Raw genomic sequence first — 20,373 nt, 5'->3', positions numbered from 1 at the left:
CGTCGACATCATCGTGAGGAACCTCAAAAAGGAGAGGTTCACAATGGCCGTCCAGCGTAATGGGAAGAGCAGGACCTTCAAAGCGCCGAAGAAGAAGTAGACTGTTGAATTCAGTAATTGTGGCCAGGGCTTCTTCACAAGACAAACACTCACTTCCGTAGCTAATGTCTGAGATCATATAAGGTGTCGAGCGCAACACCACGTAAGACCAGAGTCGCCCGTCTACAATGGTCAAGGCCATGCAGAGGGAGCGGAGATAGAGAGGATAAATCTCTAAGGCATATAGCCAGGTGATACCCTACCATGTCGCGCAGTAGATAACGCCATACACGTACACGCAGACCATGGCCAGATAGCCCTAACCGGATATGTTAGTCTTTCCCGCGGCGGCGATGGCCTCGGGGCCATTCTTTATAACGTATCCGCTAAGGTAGAACCAATAGTTAGTTATACTTCCTAGTTACTGGCGGAGTAAGGCTCTTACTATGGGTACTGCGCCGACAAAAGCGCCATAGATGAGTCCCTTGCGACGACCGAGGTGATCGGCGACCCAGAAGGAGAAGATGATCATACCAACGGTCTTTGCCACCGTCTTCGTTCTCTGGAGGATCTTCTACGCAGGACGGCGCCCGCAGAACTCGACAAGGCGCCGACCATAGAGGTCCAAGGGCCTCCTGTAGGCTGGGCGAATTCGGCGCTGGTGGAAAATCAGGCTGCTCTAGACGTGTCGCCTTCACGCTGGCAAGGAGAGCCGAGAACTTTAGCGCAAGCTGGAAACATAGATGTTGCTGGACCTCGACCAACGTCACCCAACCAAGACAACATCTTTGTGGGCGGAACCCCCAATGATGACGTCCTTGGGCTTGACACAGCAAAGAACCTGGCACATTCTGTAGCATCGGCGACTCCACGGGTGTCTCTCAGCCCCAGCACGACCAACCAGATAAGCCCCGACGAACCTCTCGCCCACGAGGTAGGGATGCTGTCGCTGGCTAACTCCAAAGACTCCAAGTATCTTGGTCCATCTCCAGGCGTACCGCTTACCCGCTTGATCTTCTCGGCTATTCCACAGCCACAAAGCCTAGCTACTAATTGAACTTGATCCAAAGCAGATACGACCGCGCAGAATCCCCCTCCTGCTCATACTTTCCCGCAGCATTGGACATCTGAGGTCGACCTCCAGCATTTCGTCGATGCTTAATTTGAGACTTATCAACCTCTGTATCCGTTCCTTGATGAGGACACTGTTGTAGGATACCTGGAGCAACTGTACACCACGCAAGTTGCTGGCGCACATTCCCTGCCGATGCCGTCCTTGGCAGAGGTTGAAGCCTCACTATCTCCCTTTCACTCCGTTCAAATATGTCTCGTTATTGCCTTCGGGGCACGTATCCTGGAGATGCGTCTCGCCACCGAGTTCTCGTCGGAGCGGTACTTCGCCACGGCCATGCAGCGAATCGGCAACCTCCCGCTGCACGACAGCATCGAAGGCTTGCAGATCATGCTCCTCCTAACCCTCACCAGTTTCTCCTTTGAAAGTGGTCCGAACGCTTGGTTCCTTACCTCGAATATCATCGCCAGCTGTCTGGACCTTGGGTTCCAATGCCGCAGCGTGGAACTATATACCATAACCTCTCCACAGAGGAACAACAGCGGGCGCTGCTCCGCGATCATCTCCGTAAAGGGATATTCTGGTCCACGTATTCACTAGAGAGGACATTGGCCGTCATCATAGGCTGCCCGTTGACGCTTATTATACTTTTTAGCTCATACTTAATTTAATAAAAATATTTATGATTCTTCTTAACCCTAACTATATTTAATTAACTAATTTATATAATATATAATTAAGCTAAGTATGTAAAATAAAATAATATTACTTTATAAAAGTTATGATAAGTTAAGGAAAAATACACTTTATTTAACGATATAGTAGTAACAAGACTTGTTACTTTAAAAAGCTCTTATATACTATTAGGTCTTAAAGTTTATTATGCATATTAACTCTAGTAATAAAAACCTACCCTTAATTCCGGCCAGGGGGGGTATTATTAAGTTATATTTAGCAGTTTCCATCCTATAAATCTAAAGCAGTATAGGTGCTTTTACTTAGTACGTTCTACTACTTCTAGAAATAAGGTATTTTAAGTGTCCTTGTCGGATGGCAAATCTTAGTTAGCATGGGTGCTATTTACATTGGAAGGTCGGTCACCAAGTGATATCAGATGATATTATAGCCCGCCGCAGCTAGTAGATGGCATTGTATAAACTTTGGTAAGAGGACACGATGACACTGCCGTTCAAAGTTTTTCCTCTCCTTTTTCAGGGGTCAAGAGACGCCCCGGCCACGAGCAGGTTACCCATCGCCATGGTGAGCAAGGCCTCGGCCATAAGCCCCAGCCGGATCATGAGGAACCAGTTCTACCAGGTTGTGTATGCAATTCTCGCAAGGCAGCGCATGCACTGCTTATATATCAAACGGTAAGGAATGACTTGCAAGTAGGGTCAGATATATATTTCAATTGATGTTATTGCTGCTCAAGTTAGAGCAGTCTGCCTGCTACTAAACAGATAAACCGCATGCCTATCTTCCAAGTCGCGATGATTCACTCCCAACCACCTTGCCACCAACAGTAGATATAAAAGCTTTCGATAGTGGGTTATCGGGCGAGCGGTCTGCGATGACGTCCTCCTGGCTCTCGGTAGGGTTTTGCCGGTGAATAGGGTCATTGCGCGACCGATCCGCTGCCACATCTGCCTCGGATTCGGTCGGCTGTGGATTATGGTTCTGTGAGAGGGGAGCTGACTTGTCCGAGGCTGCTGGTTTTCCAGACGCCGGCTCTGCGGATGTCCGATCTGCGATCATTCGGACTTGAAGAGAAGTGGAAGCGTTGACTTTTCCTCGAGGCATACGAATAAAGCATGCCGTAAGCGCTCTTTGAGGTGTCATGAGCCGCATATTGCCGAATTAGCTTTAAAGCGATGGTTGATGGCATGCAAGGAAGAAGGGTGTTGGTAGAAGGATGGGATCTGGCAGGTGGAAGTGGGGATTATCCTGGGATTGCTTCTGATCACAGCGATACCCATCCAGATATAGCCCTGTCCTCAGCATACGCAACTAAGCGAGATATCAGGCATGCGGGGCTCGGAGGGCTCGGCAAATATCATGTTCCATCTTCCGCGAGGCCTGAGTTTGGCCACTTTTACAGCTTAAGCGGGGGCATGCATCATGATGATGTCACAAGTGTGAAGTGTTATTGTTGGATGTATGTCTCGTGCTATCTACCTAGTAAAAGAAGACGGTAGTACTAACTTTGCTAGAAGCTAAGAAATCTCTTTAGCAGCGTAAGATGTACATACTACAAGATGACAGCACCGGAGCTTACGTGCGCCAGGAGTGCCGCACTAACTTAGAGTCTGGAATTCTATCTAAAAGATTACACGACGACGAGAGACAAAATTCCTATTATCCATGACACATATCCTGGGGGAAATACACCTCCCTACATCTTACATGGCAACTTAATAGCCCACCAACAATCCAGATTTGTCCCGCTTCCCTATGCCAGCTATAACTTCTTTCCTCCCAATCTCTCCACCGCTATTTAAAGGCTTGCCTGTTATATAGACTTTTGAGCATATTTTTAAATTTTCTAAACAGGCTTAGAATGCAGTCAAAGCATCTGCAGTCTCTAAATAGTGCCATATCGACGGTTTTCTGTTATTGTGCGCGACTATGACAATGCCGACATTTGACCTATGATGATTATAGGATTCCTAAGGGATAAACTAGTTATGCTATGTTTACATTAGTAGAGGCGATACTAGTATTATCTTTAATAAGATGTAAGTTATATTTAATAATATACTTAAAGGTATTGAGTATAACTGATTTCTTAGAGAAACAGCACACACCAACCACAGCCAGATTGTACGCTTCGAGACTTTTCTCAGGGACTTTCAAAGAGGGATCTCACGCACTTCTCGGTGAGGCAAACACAATATAAAATAGTAATGGCAATTAATCAATTGATAGCAATGAAGATTTGGTCAGAGAAAGAGCCCAAAAGCTGCTCCTTTCTCGTTGACCGTAACGAAGGTGATGATGATGAGGGTGAAGGCAACTGGCCCCTAACCCTTTTCTACGTACAAGAAATTGCCCAATGGCCCAAAACGGCTTAGCACCCTTTTCCCCCAACTCAATGGGAGTTAGCAATGACACTGTTTCTGGCCTGGTTCTGAGACAGTATTCTGCCTAAACAACCAACACAGTGGAGTTCACGGACATTAACCAACTCTGAAGGACTAACGCATGTTGGACCAGATGTATCAGAAAATATCTACCTTGTTTCACGCCAAAAATTTGCAGATTCCACCGTGGCTGGCAACCACTTGCTTTGCACTGGTCTCGTTTTGTTAGCTGTTGGCCATCTTGACGCTTCCGCAAAGGCAACATGCAGATTTCATTTGGCGCCATTGTTTGTCTGAAATACTGGGCTTAAACAAAATCCCTGAAGAACAGATGATCATATGGCTGACCACAAATTATTCACGCTTGCGGAGGCTGGGTCTGGCTCATTCTTGTCGTTATGTCACTTTTATCACTAAGAGTAAATGGCATCTGCCAATGACTGAGTGATGGGAGTTGTGAAATAGGCTTTAATGCACCTACTATGCATAGTGCTATATTTTTTAATAAGTATGTATAAACAATAAAACTCATACGAATATTCAGAACGCTTAAATTCTCTGATAAGGGCGGCTATTGCTCCCAAAAGGTATTCTAGTCGCACGCCTTTCCGTGTAAATAATCAGGAACACCTGCGTTGAGTTCGCACGCAACAGTAGCTGCCTAATAGCCATGTGTCTGATGGGGCGCCAGTCACAATAGTAAAGAACATCGATAACCACTAGAGACTGTCTAGGCTGGAGTTGACGACAATAAGGGATTTTATTTGAGATTAGAATTAATAGTTACGTATTAGGTTTACCCTTCTCGTATGATGATAACCCGCCCCCCTTTCCCACATTCCAACGGCAATGCCTGCCCAGTTCCTTAAGATGGTGGATTAAGAGCATGATAGGGGAGCATTTAGCTTGTGTTGTTGAAGTATTTGTTGTGAGTTGGTCTAGTGAATCTGGCATGGAATCTATTTCTTGCTCCGTTGAGATAGTCCTAGGACTGGGACAGTTATCTACCGAGCCGCGTTACGCCCGATGTAAGAGACCGTGTGATTCTTCGAAACATGCCAGTAGCTTGTTCGGGAGTTGGAGCGGTGTCCTCTGGTTTGGGGCTCGGCATACTGCTTTCCGGCATCTGCAGATGTGGGTATCCATCAACGCACCACTCTTGGAGGTTAGGGAGTTGTACCCCTGCTATGCCCTCTTGCTTGAACTTATAAAACCTGTTGATTATCGGGCCATATTCACGGGTGGTGGGGTCTCCTTCTTCGCATGGATAGCTCTCTGCCCTGCTCACCAAATGGCGTGACACCTCAACCCGGCGAACAATCTTGCAGTAAAGGAGCTGTTGCTCACGGGGAGGAGTCTGGCTTCCAGAACTCCAGAAATCGCCTTGACAGACCTCGACGAGAAGTCCGATCTCTCCAGTGACTTCCACTGGTCGAGGCCTTGAAAGAATGATGGCAATCTTGACAGCCTTGTTTTCCTCCATCCTGGTCCGCAGATCTTGAGCAACTAACCGCGCATCATCCCCTGTCTTGCCTTCGGCACTGAGGGAGTCGTCATCTGGCTGAATCTTTTGGCTGGCAGCCCTTACTCTGTACCACTCGTCGAGCCCTCTGTTCACTGAAAATTCGAAGGGCTTGCGGACTGTGATGATCTCCTTGAGCTTCTCTCTCGTGGGGTGTAGAAGAAACCCAGGATATCTGACAACAAGCCCCCTGTCTTGTTTCAATGTAGTCGGATGCTCTGGGTTATCCAGTGGATACGGGTAGGCTTCATCTTGGCCAGACATCCACGTGAGGGGAGCCCACCCAAAACCGGGGAACGGAAGTCTCTTGCCAGGCAGGAAGATCATGCCAGGAGGAATCGAGTTCCGAAAGTTGTCGTCTTTGCAAATGCTTTCCCAAAAGTCTCTCATCAGTTCTTCTAGCTTCCGGCCTCGGCTCGCTTCCGGCCTGCTCGATCCGTTTGTCGCTGCCAGTCCGTTTGGTGCTCTACCAGCTGATTCGGAGGGTTCCTGCGAGATTGGAACGCCAAGTAGGGTCGCCAGTGCTAACGTCTCTTCCCGCAGGTTCCTTGTGGTCTAATCGTTCGGGTATTGTCAGAAACTGTAACAGGAGTGTCGAGGGATGACGGGTGATGACGTAAACTCACCCGATATCGAGTTGCCCTCCATGCACTGGCAATTTTCAAGGCTCCATGGGTGTAGTCACGGCCCTCAGTTATTGGTTGCTGCCGGGCCTCTTGCTCAGAGTCCGCGGGGTCGTAATCTGCCTTGCATTGCTCCATGAGGTTATGGTCCACCTTGCGCTGGATCATGCCCGCCATGGACAGAAGGACAACATCCTCATCACCAGTGTCTTTCCAGAGATCATTGAAGCTTCTGAGGCCGTGGCGGTCTCGCATCGCCAGGTGTAGCTTGGCACTCACGAAAGCTTCTTGCAGTGTCCACAGTCGCATCATCCACCCACAAGCCAGAAGCATCGCTCCAATTGTACGACAGTCATAGAAGCTTTTCGAGCTCTCCAATATGTGGCGGTCGATGATGATGCAGTGTTTGGCCTCGTGGAAAATATGGTGGATCAGACCAATCGCTCGCCGCTTAAGCCTACCTCGCCTCGGGTCATTGCCCCTGTTCTGGGGAATCGCAAAGGTGTCAATCCAGAACAAATGATCCGTGTCGTCCTGATCCCCAAACGCTTTCTTGACCCAGTTCTCAATCATTTCCAGCTGACAGACATGGATCTTCCGCGCAGTTCTGTTCCCCAGGCCCTGGGACCACACGTGTGATATGGTGGCGAAAGGCGTTCCTTCAGTCCACTGTTCGACCTCGATCACCTTCTTGCCTTCTCTGTCGACAATTCTCATCAAGGGAAAAGGTCCTTTCCTTTGGTCTTCGCTCTTGGCAAGGATGTCCAGGATGTCCTCTTCGTCGGGGCCAACGACCCTACACGCCTCGCCAGGTGGGCAGTTTGGGGAATGTGAGAGTTCGTATTTTTGGTCGACATTGGACTTGCTATGCTCAGCCTCGATGAATCCGCACTCTCGCGGATTACATCTTTGTGAAAGGAAGTGTGATCCATGTACGTTGTGCTGGTTCTTTTCATGAGCACATGCAGTAACATAGAGAAGCGTTGCGTTTCGGCCCAGTTGCCCCTTGATGGTTGCTTGCGATCTTGGACACCAGCCCTCTCCTCGCATCGTCTTGTAAACGTAGGCCGGAGGGCCCCAGCCTCCTTCATCATCTGGTTCCCATCCAGGAAGCTTGACGTTGCATGTCTTCATGGCATGGGCTAAGACGGTGGAGAGAGTCTCGCCCAGGACCATGTAACATAGCGCCTGCTCATCCTCTTCGTTTGGTTTGATTCCAACTCCTTTAGACGATGAATTACCGAGTTGAGTTGGGTTGTCAGCCAGGTTTGCAATGACGACCTGTTTAGCAAGTTCCAAGATCTGATTCGCTTCCAGGAGTCTCATCGTGTTGGTTTCCGGGTCTGCGTCATGGCATTCCACTAAATACTTGTGCCACGCTGTAAGAGCTTGATTGAGATTTCCGGTATTCAATTGGCGACCATGACGGACTAGCTGTTCGCGAGCCAGGATCGGGGCGTCGCCTTTTCGAACCACACAGCCGATGAGCTGGAAGAAGAGCCATTCTTGCTGAAAGTCATGAAGACCCATCTGGCAGCAACACTCTTCAGAAACTCCAGATGAATACAAAGTATAATCATGTTTGATTTCAAACCCATGTTGCTTCGGGAAGTTGACAAAAATGGTGTAGTTCCAGTCGCCTTGGTGCTCCAAGCTCCGGTCTCTCACCTCACGCAAATATTCAACCGCGGGAGGTTTTCGCCATTCGCCAGAATAAAGGCCTTCAAGATGTTGCATTGTGCTTTCAATGTAAGCTGAAACTGGTAAGAAGGCTTGTACAGTCTTTGTTTTTGTCGTCGTCGTCGTCGTCGTTGTTGTTTTTGCAGTCTGAAGGGCTGTGTATACTTGGTAGCGGATTGGTGCAAAAGACAAGGCAGAAGAGGGTTTGGAGCTACCATTGATACTGAGAACGCCCTGCTCGATTTTTAATGCCTCAGAGGCTCCTTGACAGGCGCCACTTTCAAGTCAAGGATGAGCAAATGTGCAAATTTCGCCCATTTAACCGCTCAACTCAACCAGTGAGCCTTTACCAAGAAACCGTAGGGAAATGACAACAGCGGCAAGGCACAGTGCGCACGTTGTAAAGAGGGCTGCTCTTTGTACTCATCCAGCCTTGGCATGCTGCGGCTGACCTCGAGTCAGCCAGCCACACACTGCGCATGGTGCACTGCCCCGCGAAAGAGAATGAAAAGGAGTGTCTCCCGTGTGTTATGCGCTTTTTTTTCTTCCAAGCAACATAGCCTGCGCCTCGTTTAAGACGAAGCGACACAAAATGGCCACTGTATGTTTACCATACTTAATCCCGATGCACAATCCCTAATAACAAGTTACACACCCAGTTCAAGAGAATGCCGTTTAGGCGAAGAGATTTCTCCAGAGTACGTGTAAGAGAGGGCCCGGAGTATGATTCCGGCAAAGATTCGCGCAAAAGAGAGAGAGTCGAGTTCGTCTACCCTTCTGTCTTCTACCACGCCCCGTGCTTAATTCTAGCTTGCCCTTAGGGTTCTTTTTCTTAGCTGTTCTCCGCCTACTGAGTTAAATGCGAACATCAAAGCGAGCGCGGATATTCTCCACAACTACTCCGTTCCCTATCGTTCCGCATTTCTTCGGCTCGATGTTGAGCCGTCTGCCAAGGATATCGAGGATCCTCGAGCTGAGGCCCGTTCGCAATTGCAGGCATGGATGGAGCGGAGGCAACGGGAACCGCCTAGGAGCCCCGGAAAGATTTTGAAACGAAAACGCCCGTCACGATATTTTATCATTGTCGACGAAACCGCCTCGAGCATGATCAAAGATATCATGTCACATCACAACTCAAGTCTCCGTGAGAACACAGTTGGCTTAGTGTTTCTCGAAGACAACCGTACGGCGATGACATCCGGCAAACTGGGCTGGCGAGACACTGGGACGCTGCATCAGAAACACGACGACCTCTTTGGCAACATACTTCTCAGGTCTGAGAATGATGCTTTTCAGAAAAGAACATGGATACTTAGCATCGACCAATATGCATCCCGCACAGATTACAACCGCGAAGGGTTTATTGGCTCACTCAAGGAGCCTTTTCGGGTGGCTATTCGTGACCTTACCGATGCTGGAAAGTCTCAATACCAAGTTCAACCTATCCGAGCGACGAAAAGTCCGCACATGCAAACGAAGCTTTACTCGGACTATCTCATTGAACAGCGCGACCGCCTCGATGCGGCGGCTGGCTACCCATCATCTCAGCGAAACCTGATCAAAGGAGCTCACTGGTTGGAAGCACACTCGGGTTTGTCAGACCGGGAAACCGGGATGCAGTGTCCGCGACTGGAGCATCTCGTTAAGGCGCCTGGAAGCCCATCCTTCCAGAAAAACCCGGACACAGAAGCTCCCGCGTTGAAAGCACACACGCCTTCGGAATGGAAAGAAGAGAAACAATTTCTGCGCCTGAGAGATCACGCCGAGGCATGCCTCTCAAACAGTGATCTGAAGCATGCCCTTGTCGCGTTTCAACGTTGCTTGAAGATGGACATTCCCTGGCCCGACGCGAGATGGGAAATAACAGGGTCCCTGGCTCTTGTCCAGATGGGTCTCGGGCATTACGCCAAGGCAGAAGAGGAGCTACAGAACCTACTGGGAAACATTACAATTACCGGGCTGGACGACAAGGGCAGGGAAACTGTCGCTAACATCCGGCGAGAAACAACTTTCAGGCATGCCCTTGCCCTGTCCCGCCTGGAAAAGCACAATGAAGCATTAAAGTGCCTGTCCATGATAGAGATCCCCACGGAATCAGAGCAACCATCTATCCACGCAGAAAAAGCGCTCATGCTTCAGGGTAAGATTTCTCGACTACAGGCACTCTCAAGGGCCTATCTGGGCTTCCAAGACTTGCAGAACCTCAAGAATGATCTGGATGAAGCGGACCGCTGCTGCAAGGGGCTCTCGGATGTACCGCCACCTGACGGGGAAAAGCCTGGGAGGGTCAACACGTTCAAGTACCGTTGGACCGAGATTTCAACTTCTCTCAACAAATCCCGTGTTCTCATGCTCCAAGGGGGTTACAAAAGTGCGCTGGAAATACTGCAGCCAGCCCTGCAAGAGGCCATCTTGAAGGTTGGAGAGGCAGACGTTCTTACTCTGGAGGCCACACTACTCAGTTGCCAACTCCAAATTCTGACAGGCCAGGTTCGCCGAGGAAGGCAATCCTGCGAGAGATGTGCCGATGTCATCGTGGACGCCCTAGGCCCTGAACACAACCTTGCTTTGGAGGCCGAATATTTGTTGATCACTGCGGACCAGGCTGAAGGGCTTTTGACTTTGGCACTGGATGATTCTCTAGCTCTCTGCCATCGCGCAGAATCCAGGACCGACTTTGGTCCCAAGCATCCGACAACTTTGAGGTACAGAAGCCAACTCGGTGGTCTACACCTTCAGCGTGGCAACTATCTGGAGGCAGAGTCAATTCTAGAATCAGCTTGGTCCCACTCAGCAGATGAACTATCACTAGAAGTCCACCCGAATACGCTCAGGATTCAGTCCCAACTTGCCCTGGCCCGGTATCACCTGGGAAAACTTGACATGGCTGAAAGGGATGTCTGGACTGCCCTGCGCGGCCAGTTGAACACTTACCTGAGGATGAAAGACGGGAATCTAGGACTGGAACAAGACTGTGATAATGAACTCTCCAAGAAGATGCCCTTTGTGCTCGACGACATTGGGGGCATTTACTCAGCGCCTAGGTCGACGTTTGACGACCAGATGCCTCACCCCGACATCCTTATTTCCCTCTTAACCTTGGGTAAAGTCTTGTCGAGAAAACAAGAGCCAAACTTGGACCTGGTTCTTAAAATATTCTGGCTTGTACTTGTCTCTGCAAAGAAGCAGCTTGGGCCCTCACATGAACTCTCGCTGGCGGCATCACTTGCCATGGGCGAAGTTTTCTCTGGGAGAGGACGGATGGAATCAGATGATACACAACAGCAGCGAAAGTATTATCTGAAGGCTGCGTCCTACTACAATTTCGTCGTGTGTCCGGGGTCATCGATTGACGGCCCGGATCACTTGCCTGACACGTGGGAGGGAGGTCATGAGGTAGCAAAGGGTTCTCCTATCTTGCAACAGCTAGAGAAGCACCATCCTATCGTCCTTCATGCACGCCGAGAGTTCTTGGTGGTTAGCATACTTGGTTGCGACGACGTCATGAACGATATCAAGTACGTTCAGAGGTGCAAGAAGGAGCTCGAGTTCATCCTCACAGCACAGCAGAGCCGGCTAGGCTGGAATCATCCGCTCAGATTGAAAACTTTGTTTTCTCTTCTTGCCCTTCAAGTTGGTCTCAATGAGCCGAGAGATGAGGTGTTGAAGACCCAAGAGGAGTTGATGGGGCGCTTGAGAAGAGAGGACGTCCAAAGGCAGCGTTACCTGGAGTGTTTACTAATGGAAGAGAATGTGGCAGAGGTCTTGTATGGTCGACCTGATCTGCGGGAGAGGTGTCAGGTGGTTGCAGAGGGAATTGGAATTGCGGTAGGAGAATGGAGACCTATCGACCGTTCATTACGAGACGCGGCGAAGAGGATCAAGGACCGCACCGAGGCCATGTTACGTAGCCTATTAGAGACCTAGTTCGTAGCTAACGAGAAAGTATAGTTACTGTGCCATAGTCAAAGCCCGTCAGTGCCTGGTTCCGAGTTGGCAAATAACTTTGTGTGCTCGACGTTGGTTTCGAGACAGCGGATCGGGCAACAATTGGTTCACCAGAGTCATAACACACCTGTGATTACACGACTGTGATTAATGACCTGCAGAAACTGCTCCATGCAAGCGTACGATTTTGGTCTGTGAGTGGGCTGCTTATCACGGCTGTGCTGGGTCTGCCTGCCAGGGCTTATCATTGTAGTGGTTGCCAAGTGAGACCAGGCTCTGCACCTCGAGTCTGTGATTGGTATTAATTCGCTTGAAGTGACACAATGGGCTGCTGGATGTGTCCACGTGCCACCACAAATCTCGAGGGTACATGCAGGGGGCTGAGTTTCGCACTGTAAATCAGGCTCGGCAATGCTATCAGGCTCGGTGATTGAGGTGATAAAAGTGGCTGAACGAAGCGGAAAGAGGAAACGTGTTGCGGAGCTGGGCGGCTATATTTCTGCTTGGGCGCCATTTTTGCCCGCCCGGGTTCTATGGTAGTGTCACTCTGCTCTCTCATCTTGTTATTGTTCATACCAATGCCACTTTCCTAAAGCAGGGCGTAGGTAACATATTAAACAGCATAAATTCCCTCTTGTACTTGTTGAGCCGCCTTCATATCTCTCCCTGTAGAAAGTCTGCTCTCTACCGAAATGTCTACATCTACCAGTGCTGAGCTTGCGAGCCAGTGGATCAACCCTGGCGATGTATCAACAATCTTGCTTGCGCTCGGCGGAGATGTCGTTCAGAAGGCCTTCTCTCAGGGTACAGGGAAGGTCTACGTCCCGGTGTGTTTCTCGTTTGGCTGCGTAGCCTACGCCTTCATCGCTTTGGTTGGAATCATAGGCGACGGACGTCTTCTTTCACCCCCCGACTACCCTTGCAAATTATTCAACCTGAGATCTGGATATCACCGTGAAAGCAAGAGCTTCGTGCTCAGCCGCCTTTTGCGCGACCTTGAGGCGATAGAGTCGCGCAACACGGATGGTGATGAAGATACAAATGGTGACTACGACCCCAATGGTTACGCCTTGAGGATATCCGTCTTCGAGGCCACATGGAACAGAAACGATCGAACACAGTTCTCATGGAGCTGGATCCACTTAGTAGGATTCATTGTCACACTCCTCCAGTTCACCCTTGCCGCCATTCCCGTCATTGTAAACCGCACATGGAGCGTGTTACTTATCACCGCGGCAGGGACTGTGCTAGTGCAGTGGACAGGTCTACTCCCCCAGTGGAGGGCAGAAAAGCTGCCCAACAGACAACGGTCGCCGGAGATCTATGCCCTAACCTCTGGCAACGGCTCGAGGGAAGTCATGGTAATTCTAGGCTACGGCAGATGTCTTGACCTGGAGTCCCTCGCCGCATCACAATCACCACGAAACGGTCGACCATGGGAAAAGTTCAGATGGTTATCCAAACCTCAGCAAGGATACAATAAGGAACCGTCTATACCCCGCCGAAACACATTTCTTCGGAAGGCAAAAAAGTGCAACACAGGACTTTTTCAAGGGTTTCCTGTTGGGTTTATCATCACTCAAGTTTCCTGTGGCTGTCTCTCCGTGCTTTGGCTCCTCCTGCTAGTCAACGTCTCAGCAGGGAGTATGTTCCCTGAGTCTTGGTGTCTTATCGGCGTGGGCGCACTTGGAATGTTCCAGAACGCATGGCTCGCGGCGAGAGAGCTGTCGCCCGAGATGAGGAACATCCCACTGAAACGTGTCGACCAGATCAAAGCCCGCAAGGTCATGGATTGTATCATGGATTTTCATACTATTTATGAGCTCGGCGAGCCACTCCGAGATGAGTTCTTTCCGGGTCGCTTGAGGCCAGCCGAGCAGGCATGGTGGGCTGGCGACTTTGAGCAGTACGATGAGGAACGTCGCGGAATACCCTCTCGTGGTCTTCCACGGCGTGAGATAAGAGGGGGTGACAAGTTTATTTACATGGGGGATGGGCCAATAGAACTTGCGCCAGTCCCCGAGAATCCATCAGATGTCAGTCGGGGGAAGCAAAAAGCTGCTGACCCGGACCTTGAAGAGGCCCACCCGGCACCGGGCGTTCTGCCCAGAGCGCCGACTTTAGAGTTTAGGACGAATAGCATGCCTCCCCCTGCCTGGGCAGCTTAGATGGCTGGCTGAGTATTGTATCGTATTAAAGCTACCCTGTTTAACTGGTTCAGTCTCGAAGCTTGGAGTCGAAATATTTGCCCACATGACACTGCCCGGAGACGATGTATCCCATGTTGGACTCTAGATATGTCAAACCTCATTATAACCACCGTCCCTGATAAACATCCAATTGCAATAACAGACCCATGAGTTGCCCAACAAGATGGCCGAAGGATATCGACGCCGAGGATGAAAAACACAGTAATGTGAGGTGCTGCAGCTTTATGGTTTTAAAAAGGGGGAGGGGTAGAGCGTGGTCTTGCGTGTATTAGGCGGGCTGAAAGGCGAAGGGATGGTTAAATAAGAGTTAAAGGTCTTAACATATAATTGTTGATAAGTCGGGCTTATCCTTGAACCTGTGTGTTTTGCTTGTGTTGATCATCTTGAGATAATTCCTTCCTTCCCTTTTGGGCCGCGACGTGGCCTTCCTAATTGGGCCTAGTTCGTCCGACTAACCGGAGATCACCCGACCGGCCATTGAAGGCACGTAACCACCCTCAGAGCTATCATATAGGGCCCAATCCAACAATACCATACCACTCGATGAGGATTGCAATCTTAAGAAAGAGCAGGACAAATGAGTAAAAGACGTCGAATATGAAAACGTACTGCAGCATGTCAGTAGCATATCAGTAGCTGCCTCTTGCAATACGCAGTCGGTTCCCAAGCACTCACGTAGATCATCGAGATGATATCACGAAGGCAGACATCAAGTCATCAGGGCGAAAAGTTCTATTACTCAGCGGCATATATCTCGGTATGGGGTATTGCCTCTAAGGAGACACTTGTTTGCATATACCGAAAGATCCACGCTTCCTGATCCGAGCGTCCCGATCCGAGTGTCCCGGCCCGCGCGTCTCGGCCCGCTCCGCCAAACAGACCTGATCAACTCCCTGCTATGTAGATTCCATCGAATCTAACCCTTCCACATCTCTCATGAACAAGACCCTTGCACAGGTGAGAGTCATGGGGCTCGCACGTTGCATTGCATTGAAACCTTACTAGTGCTCAACTCTTGTTGACTAGTTCTTCCAGATCAATATGGGGCAAAGCGGAGAGGAGTGGACCCGCCGCAACATGGTCGATGATCTGATGGAGTACCTTCTTTTGGGTCCGCGATTACCTAATCGGAGCTTTTACAGCAAATGCAGCTAATAATAGATACTTCTATAGAGGTGATTTCACCCCTCTGAAATAAGTAATGGAGGGGAGACGGACCCACCAGCCTCAGGACACTCCATGAGATTAACTCCATGGCTTTCTACCCTCCATTTAAGCCTAAATTTTAAGCGAGCTGCATGAAGTTCCGTCATATCCAAGCCTAGTTGTGCCGCAACCTGACAGTTACCACGCAAGCGTCGACAAACGGGGTTTCCACACGAACACATTAAAGAAGGCAATCACAGAGGGTGCAGCCTTGTGGTTTTGAGCTACTCTTGGTTCTAATAGAAACTAAGCAATAAATCATATACCTTTGTGCACATGCAGAGTGACCTTGGCTCGTGGAGCTGCACAGACTTATAGTTGGCTAGAGTACTTAACTGGCCTATGAAGGAAACATCTCTCCTTCCCAACCACATCTTGTGTTCCCAAAACGCTTCCCACCACGACTCATACACCAGAGTCATGCTGCACAATTTCATACTCATCCTTGTGTGCGTTCCATTCTGTACACACATCAGACAACAACGAGCTATCTACTATCGCAGGGATCTCGCTAGCTCTCTCAATAAACTGCAGAGCAAAACCCTCAGAAACATGCCAGCCAATATGACAGTGCATAAGCCAGGCGCCTGGGTTGTCCGTCTCCCAAGCCATCACCATGTATCCAGAAGCTGGCAGCATTGCCGTGTCTCGGCGAGGCGGATTATTAGTATTCAGCGCCACAGAGGAGTCATAGGTGCCAGTACCCTGTGCGAGGATAAAAAAGTCGTGTCCATGCAGATGGATAGGGTGGGGAACCGGGAGGGTTGTCTGAATAACAAAGTAGATCCACTGGTATTCTGGGAACTCGATGACGGCGTTTTGGGTCTCCCAGTTAGTAGAACCGCTAAGAAGCGATTGCAGTGTCGGGGCACTCCAGTCGACGAGAAACGTAGTGCTGTTTAGGTACCATCTGAAGAGTCCAGCATCGTTTCGGCCCACAGTGGCGTCCTCGAAGTCGCTCCATTCGGCTCCCTGAACAGTCTTCGGAACAGCCGGAACGAGATTTGGGGTCTCATCTTCACATCCGTCCACAAACGAGTACGCAGATGTGTCTGGAGTCGATGGGCTTTCGCCGTAATAGACAATGCCCCTGATATTGTCGGCGCTTTCGATGTCGGAGCAGGCTGACTGGGGAACGGCCCTTAGCCAGAAGTTATCTGACACGTCAGCCTGATCGGCGTTGACGATGACATCGATGCGTTGTCCTTATGGAAAGGTTAGCTGAAGGTAAGAATACAGATTGAGGTAGGGTCAAGCTCACCTATTCCGATGTTCACATATTCGGCCGTATAAGGCTCCACGGGCACCAAGTCTGCAGCAATGACTGTCAAAGAATGACCGTCAATAGAGAACTTCCAGTGCGTGTCGATTGCGGCATTAACGATCCTGAGACGGTATGAAGTTCCTGTCGTAAAGGGCAAAGTGAACCGAGTTCCGGTCTGCGCTTCATCTCCATCTTCCCCGTAGACGTTGGTTCCGTTGATGAGCCCGTTCTCCAAGGCTGGAGGCCCATTTAGCTCAGCCTCCTGATAGAGCTCATCCACAGTCTGAGAATCCCAGTCGTTCAGGAAAAGGGAACCAAGGTCTTCATCGTAATTGGCTGTCGCAGGACCATTAATTATAATGCCGCCAAAGATCCCTTGGTATGCCTGCAGTCCAAAATGGGAATGATACCAGCTGCTGCCATACTGTGTTGCTTTCCACTCATAGGTAATCGTGTCATTGACAGCAACAGGGCACTGCGTAATAGCAGTTACGCCATCATGCTGATTGGTGAAGTTTTGTCGAATACCATGCCAGTGAATAGATGTTCCGTTTAAAGACGTAGAGAGAGAGTTGGTAACATGAACGACAACAGTGTCACCCCAGTCCGCAATGATGGTAGGGCCGGGAATGCTTCCATTGACTGCCATTGCAGATCTTGGTCGCCCATCCGGAGAAACAACGACGTCTGTCAACTCAAGCCAGTACTCCCTGGTGACACCAGTATCAACTGGCTCAGTCCAGTAGTCGGTATCGATGGAGTAGTCGCACCACTGGCTCCGAGTGGTCGCTGTGTTTCCCTCACATATGGCACGGGGATGAAGGTCGCTGGGTAGTGCAATTCCTAATCCTGGAAAAGCCAAGGTAATGTGCCACCAGAAAATGGCGTTGGCAATGTTGAAGGGGTGATGCATTATGAGCAAGGAGGTAATAAGGCACCTGACCAGCGAAACGAATAGATCAGTTCAGGGCAAGTAAGAGTAATTGGGAAGTTTGATTGAGGTTTGTATCATACTTCTGCCTGGGAAGCGCAAGCTATATATACAAGTCTCGTTGGCTCGCATCTTCATTCAATCATTCACCCATAGTTCTTTGCTTCCTAGTCATGTTGCCATGGACCCATTCCCGGTCTCGGCACACATTCTTTCTTATCCTATGACTAAGAAGACAAACGATAGCGTACAGAAGACCCCTTCAGTGCGTCTATCAAACTCCACCTTCGGATGCTAATTTGACCACCGCGCATAACGGAAAAATTCCATCTCTCGGAGTGCAAGGCTTGGCTCAACTGAACTCTATTCGGATGTCATGGGACTCGGTCTGCTCGGAAGTGAAAATCAAGGATCATTGCATCAAGTTCCGCTGACAACTAACGATTCATCTTCAAGCAAGTGACCCATAACTTCATTCATGTTGAAGCTCGGAAGTGAAAATCAGGGATCATTGCATCAAGTTCCGCTGACAACTACTCATCTTCAAGCAAGTGACCCATGACTCCATCTCTCATACGACCTCGTGATGGACACGTACGCATGTAATGACTCGTGCTGCCTCTGACATTGCGGTAGCATGTTAGGACCAATCTCATAATTCTATTACGCGCCTTTTAATCACCCCCCTGTAAACTCAGAAGCCGTTCTCGAGCTGGGATGGATGGCAATGCTCTCTTTCCTACACTCAACCGCTTCGCCCTCCCCTAAACCTCTAGTATAAGAACATCGCCGCATCCCCTATTTTTTATTCACTCAAGTGCTAAGCATTTAGTATTTCTACACTGCTTTGGAATTGAACTATCTTATAGAGTTCTAAGTCTTTTGTCTATTCGAAATATCTCATCTCAATCATCAACCATTATTCCTCCCAAGCCTTCCTGCCCAAAAGCAATACCGACCACCCAGCAAACTCACCATGCATCCTTTCAAGTTCCCCCTGCCTCAGGCTCTTATTCTGTCAGCTCTTGGCTTTGTCTCATGTGCATCTTTGGCTCGACCACAGGAACCATTCCAGCTTTACGCCTATGGCGAGGGTATCGGTGGTCTCGTTCTGTTTTCCGACGGAGGTACAGTGCCCCCAGAGTCTAGAAAGACAAGATCTGCTACGGAGCATAGTCTGACACAGATAGTTGGTATTTACGCCGGAAATCCTGGGGACTTTGATAGTGACCAGGCTGCTCCCGTGATATGTGAGTGCACGATGGATCATGACATAGAGCCTTAATTCTAACGAGATTCAAGTCACGGACAATGATGGGACGTGGGCTTGTTCTCCAAATAGGACTGGCCTGGATGGTGCAAGTCAGGCATCCTGGTCAAACCTTACACTTGCCATCCCGGATCCGTCATCATCCTCACACGGGGTGGAGCTTCTAAATGGCACTGAAGACACCGATGGGCGTGTGACAACTGGGTTTTCTTTCTATGGAGCTGTCGCTTTTGTGCACGAGGCCGGTTTGTTCACATCTTTGTGGTATGGTACTGCCCATGCAAGAAGTGGAATATTTTCAGTAAATTGGAACGGGACAGAGAACGACGATGCCTCAGTGCTCCTTAGCATCAGAGCCACGCCTCCGATCGAGGAGTGACATGCCAATATTAGGCATTGAGGTTATGATCTCGCTCGCTTATGTACCTAGCTCGTGTGATATATTTACTACACTGTATAGTACTTAAATCATATCCTATCTATACCTTACACTACTCAGCGACTCTCACTGTGACGATCGTGGGATTCCCAAAGGATAAACCGGTCGTGCTGGGTTTATGTTGGCAGGAGGGATGCTGGCATTATCTTGAATAGGGTGTAAGTCACGTCTAGTAATATGCTTAAAGGTATTGAGTGTAACGAAGCTATATTAATAGCTGAGGTAGCTGGTATATAAGAAAGTATAAGTAAGTGCATTTTATATACTGAAGAGTTTCCCTGGGACCGCGCTGTGATGCTGCCGGTCTAGGGTAGGACCGTGGGGACCGGACTTCGGTCCTTTTAGTCCTAAGGTCTGGGACCGAGTGGTATCCCCTTCGGTCCTGTCAGTCATCATTCTGCCGGGTCGCTCCGCCCGTGGTATGTCATGGCCGTGACAGGTAAGGCCAGAGTCGCATATAACTTAAATTATTAGCTATATTAATCACCCTAGAGACTGGTCAAAGACCTTGCTAAGCTGCTGACTTGGGTGCCTAACTGGGCTGCAAAGAGGCACCTCGATCCCGCACCGCTGCTTGACTAGTCCGAGACGGAGCCTTTATACTGCGCGGGTAGCAGATTGGGCCCTGTCAATGTGTATCCGGATACGAACCTTCGCGTGCTGGTACGACCGAGACGGGTGGGCCAAGCCGCTCGTCGACCCCATGAGCTTGGTCTCTAGCTTATACCACATGCGAAGCTTCTGGTCGAAAGCGATGCAACAGGGTGCCGAGATGCAAAAGATGACCCAATACGTGAGAGGCTTTTGCAGGGAGTGGAACAAGAAGCCCGAGAAGACAGACCAGGAAATTGAAGCCATGGGTCTCAGAGAGACATTAAAGTGGATTGGTTCCGAGGCAACTGACAAGTTCAAGCTCGAAGAGGGTGCCCCTAAAGAATACGGCGACTGCGTACGCCGAATCTCTCAAGCCTGTGCCCACTAGAGGCTCCTCGTCACTTCTAGGGGGTACCTCGGCCTGGCTCCTTGGAATGCGCAAGTGGGAGATGCGGTTTTCGTCCTGAAGGGAGGCAAGACGCCGTTTCTGCTTCG

At 49.6% G+C, this 20,373-nt stretch overlaps 7 protein-coding genes across 7 annotated transcripts; 4 read left to right on the top strand and 3 right to left on the bottom strand.

Moving 5' to 3' along the window:
* Nucleotides 1–43: 43 nt before the first annotated feature.
* MRS44_005441 (uncharacterized protein) lies at nt 44–1,682 on the top strand (the record flags this gene model as incomplete). The annotated part of the gene is made up of 4 exons (XM_065622611.1): nt 44–96; nt 508–973; nt 1,208–1,596; nt 1,643–1,682. The coding sequence occupies 4 exons, from the start codon at nt 44–46 to the stop codon at nt 1,680–1,682; spliced, it is 948 nt and encodes a 315-aa protein (XP_065478683.1).
* Nucleotides 1,683–2,584: 902 nt separating this feature from the next.
* On the bottom strand, nt 2,585–2,959 carry MRS44_005440 (uncharacterized protein; the record flags this gene model as incomplete). The annotated part of the gene is made up of 1 exon (XM_046277875.2): nt 2,585–2,959. The coding sequence occupies one exon, from the start codon at nt 2,957–2,959 to the stop codon at nt 2,585–2,587; it is 375 nt and encodes a 124-aa protein (XP_046124558.2).
* A 2,232-nt stretch (nt 2,960–5,191) lies between these two features.
* MRS44_005439 (uncharacterized protein) lies at nt 5,192–8,073 on the bottom strand (the record flags this gene model as incomplete). Its single annotated transcript, XM_065622610.1, has 2 exons — nt 5,192–6,268; nt 6,340–8,073. The coding sequence occupies 2 exons, from the start codon at nt 8,071–8,073 to the stop codon at nt 5,192–5,194; spliced, it is 2,811 nt and encodes a 936-aa protein (XP_065478682.1).
* A 535-nt stretch (nt 8,074–8,608) lies between these two features.
* Nucleotides 8,609–11,943, top strand: MRS44_005438 (uncharacterized protein; the record flags this gene model as incomplete). The annotated part of the gene is made up of 3 exons (XM_065622609.1): nt 8,609–8,617; nt 8,696–8,714; nt 8,891–11,943. The coding sequence occupies 3 exons, from the start codon at nt 8,609–8,611 to the stop codon at nt 11,941–11,943; spliced, it is 3,081 nt and encodes a 1,026-aa protein (XP_065478681.1).
* A 713-nt stretch (nt 11,944–12,656) lies between these two features.
* MRS44_005437 (uncharacterized protein) lies at nt 12,657–14,132 on the top strand (the record flags this gene model as incomplete). Its single annotated transcript, XM_046277877.2, has 1 exon — nt 12,657–14,132. One exon carries the CDS (start codon nt 12,657–12,659, stop codon nt 14,130–14,132), a length of 1,476 nt encoding a protein of 491 aa, XP_046124561.2.
* A 1,653-nt stretch (nt 14,133–15,785) lies between these two features.
* MRS44_005436 (uncharacterized protein) lies at nt 15,786–17,557 on the bottom strand (the record flags this gene model as incomplete). The annotated part of the gene is made up of 2 exons (XM_046271782.2): nt 15,786–16,585; nt 16,642–17,557. 2 exons carry the CDS (start codon nt 17,555–17,557, stop codon nt 15,786–15,788), a joined length of 1,716 nt encoding a protein of 571 aa, XP_046124562.2.
* Nucleotides 17,558–18,551: 994 nt separating this feature from the next.
* MRS44_005435 (uncharacterized protein) lies at nt 18,552–20,266 on the top strand (the record flags this gene model as incomplete). Its single annotated transcript, XM_065622608.1, has 4 exons — nt 18,552–18,825; nt 18,878–19,109; nt 19,594–19,703; nt 19,902–20,266. The coding sequence occupies 4 exons, from the start codon at nt 18,552–18,554 to the stop codon at nt 20,264–20,266; spliced, it is 981 nt and encodes a 326-aa protein (XP_065478680.1).
* Between the last annotated feature and the right edge of the window lie 107 nt (nt 20,267–20,373).

The sequence above is a fragment of the Fusarium solani genome, assembly GCF_023522795.1.
Source record: "Fusarium solani strain SB1 chromosome Unknown bctg00000002, whole genome shotgun sequence".
Taxonomy (NCBI): domain Eukaryota; kingdom Fungi; phylum Ascomycota; class Sordariomycetes; order Hypocreales; family Nectriaceae; genus Fusarium; species Fusarium solani.
The sequence above is the reverse complement of the archived record's forward strand: the minus strand, read 5'-3'. Positions and strand labels throughout refer to the sequence as shown.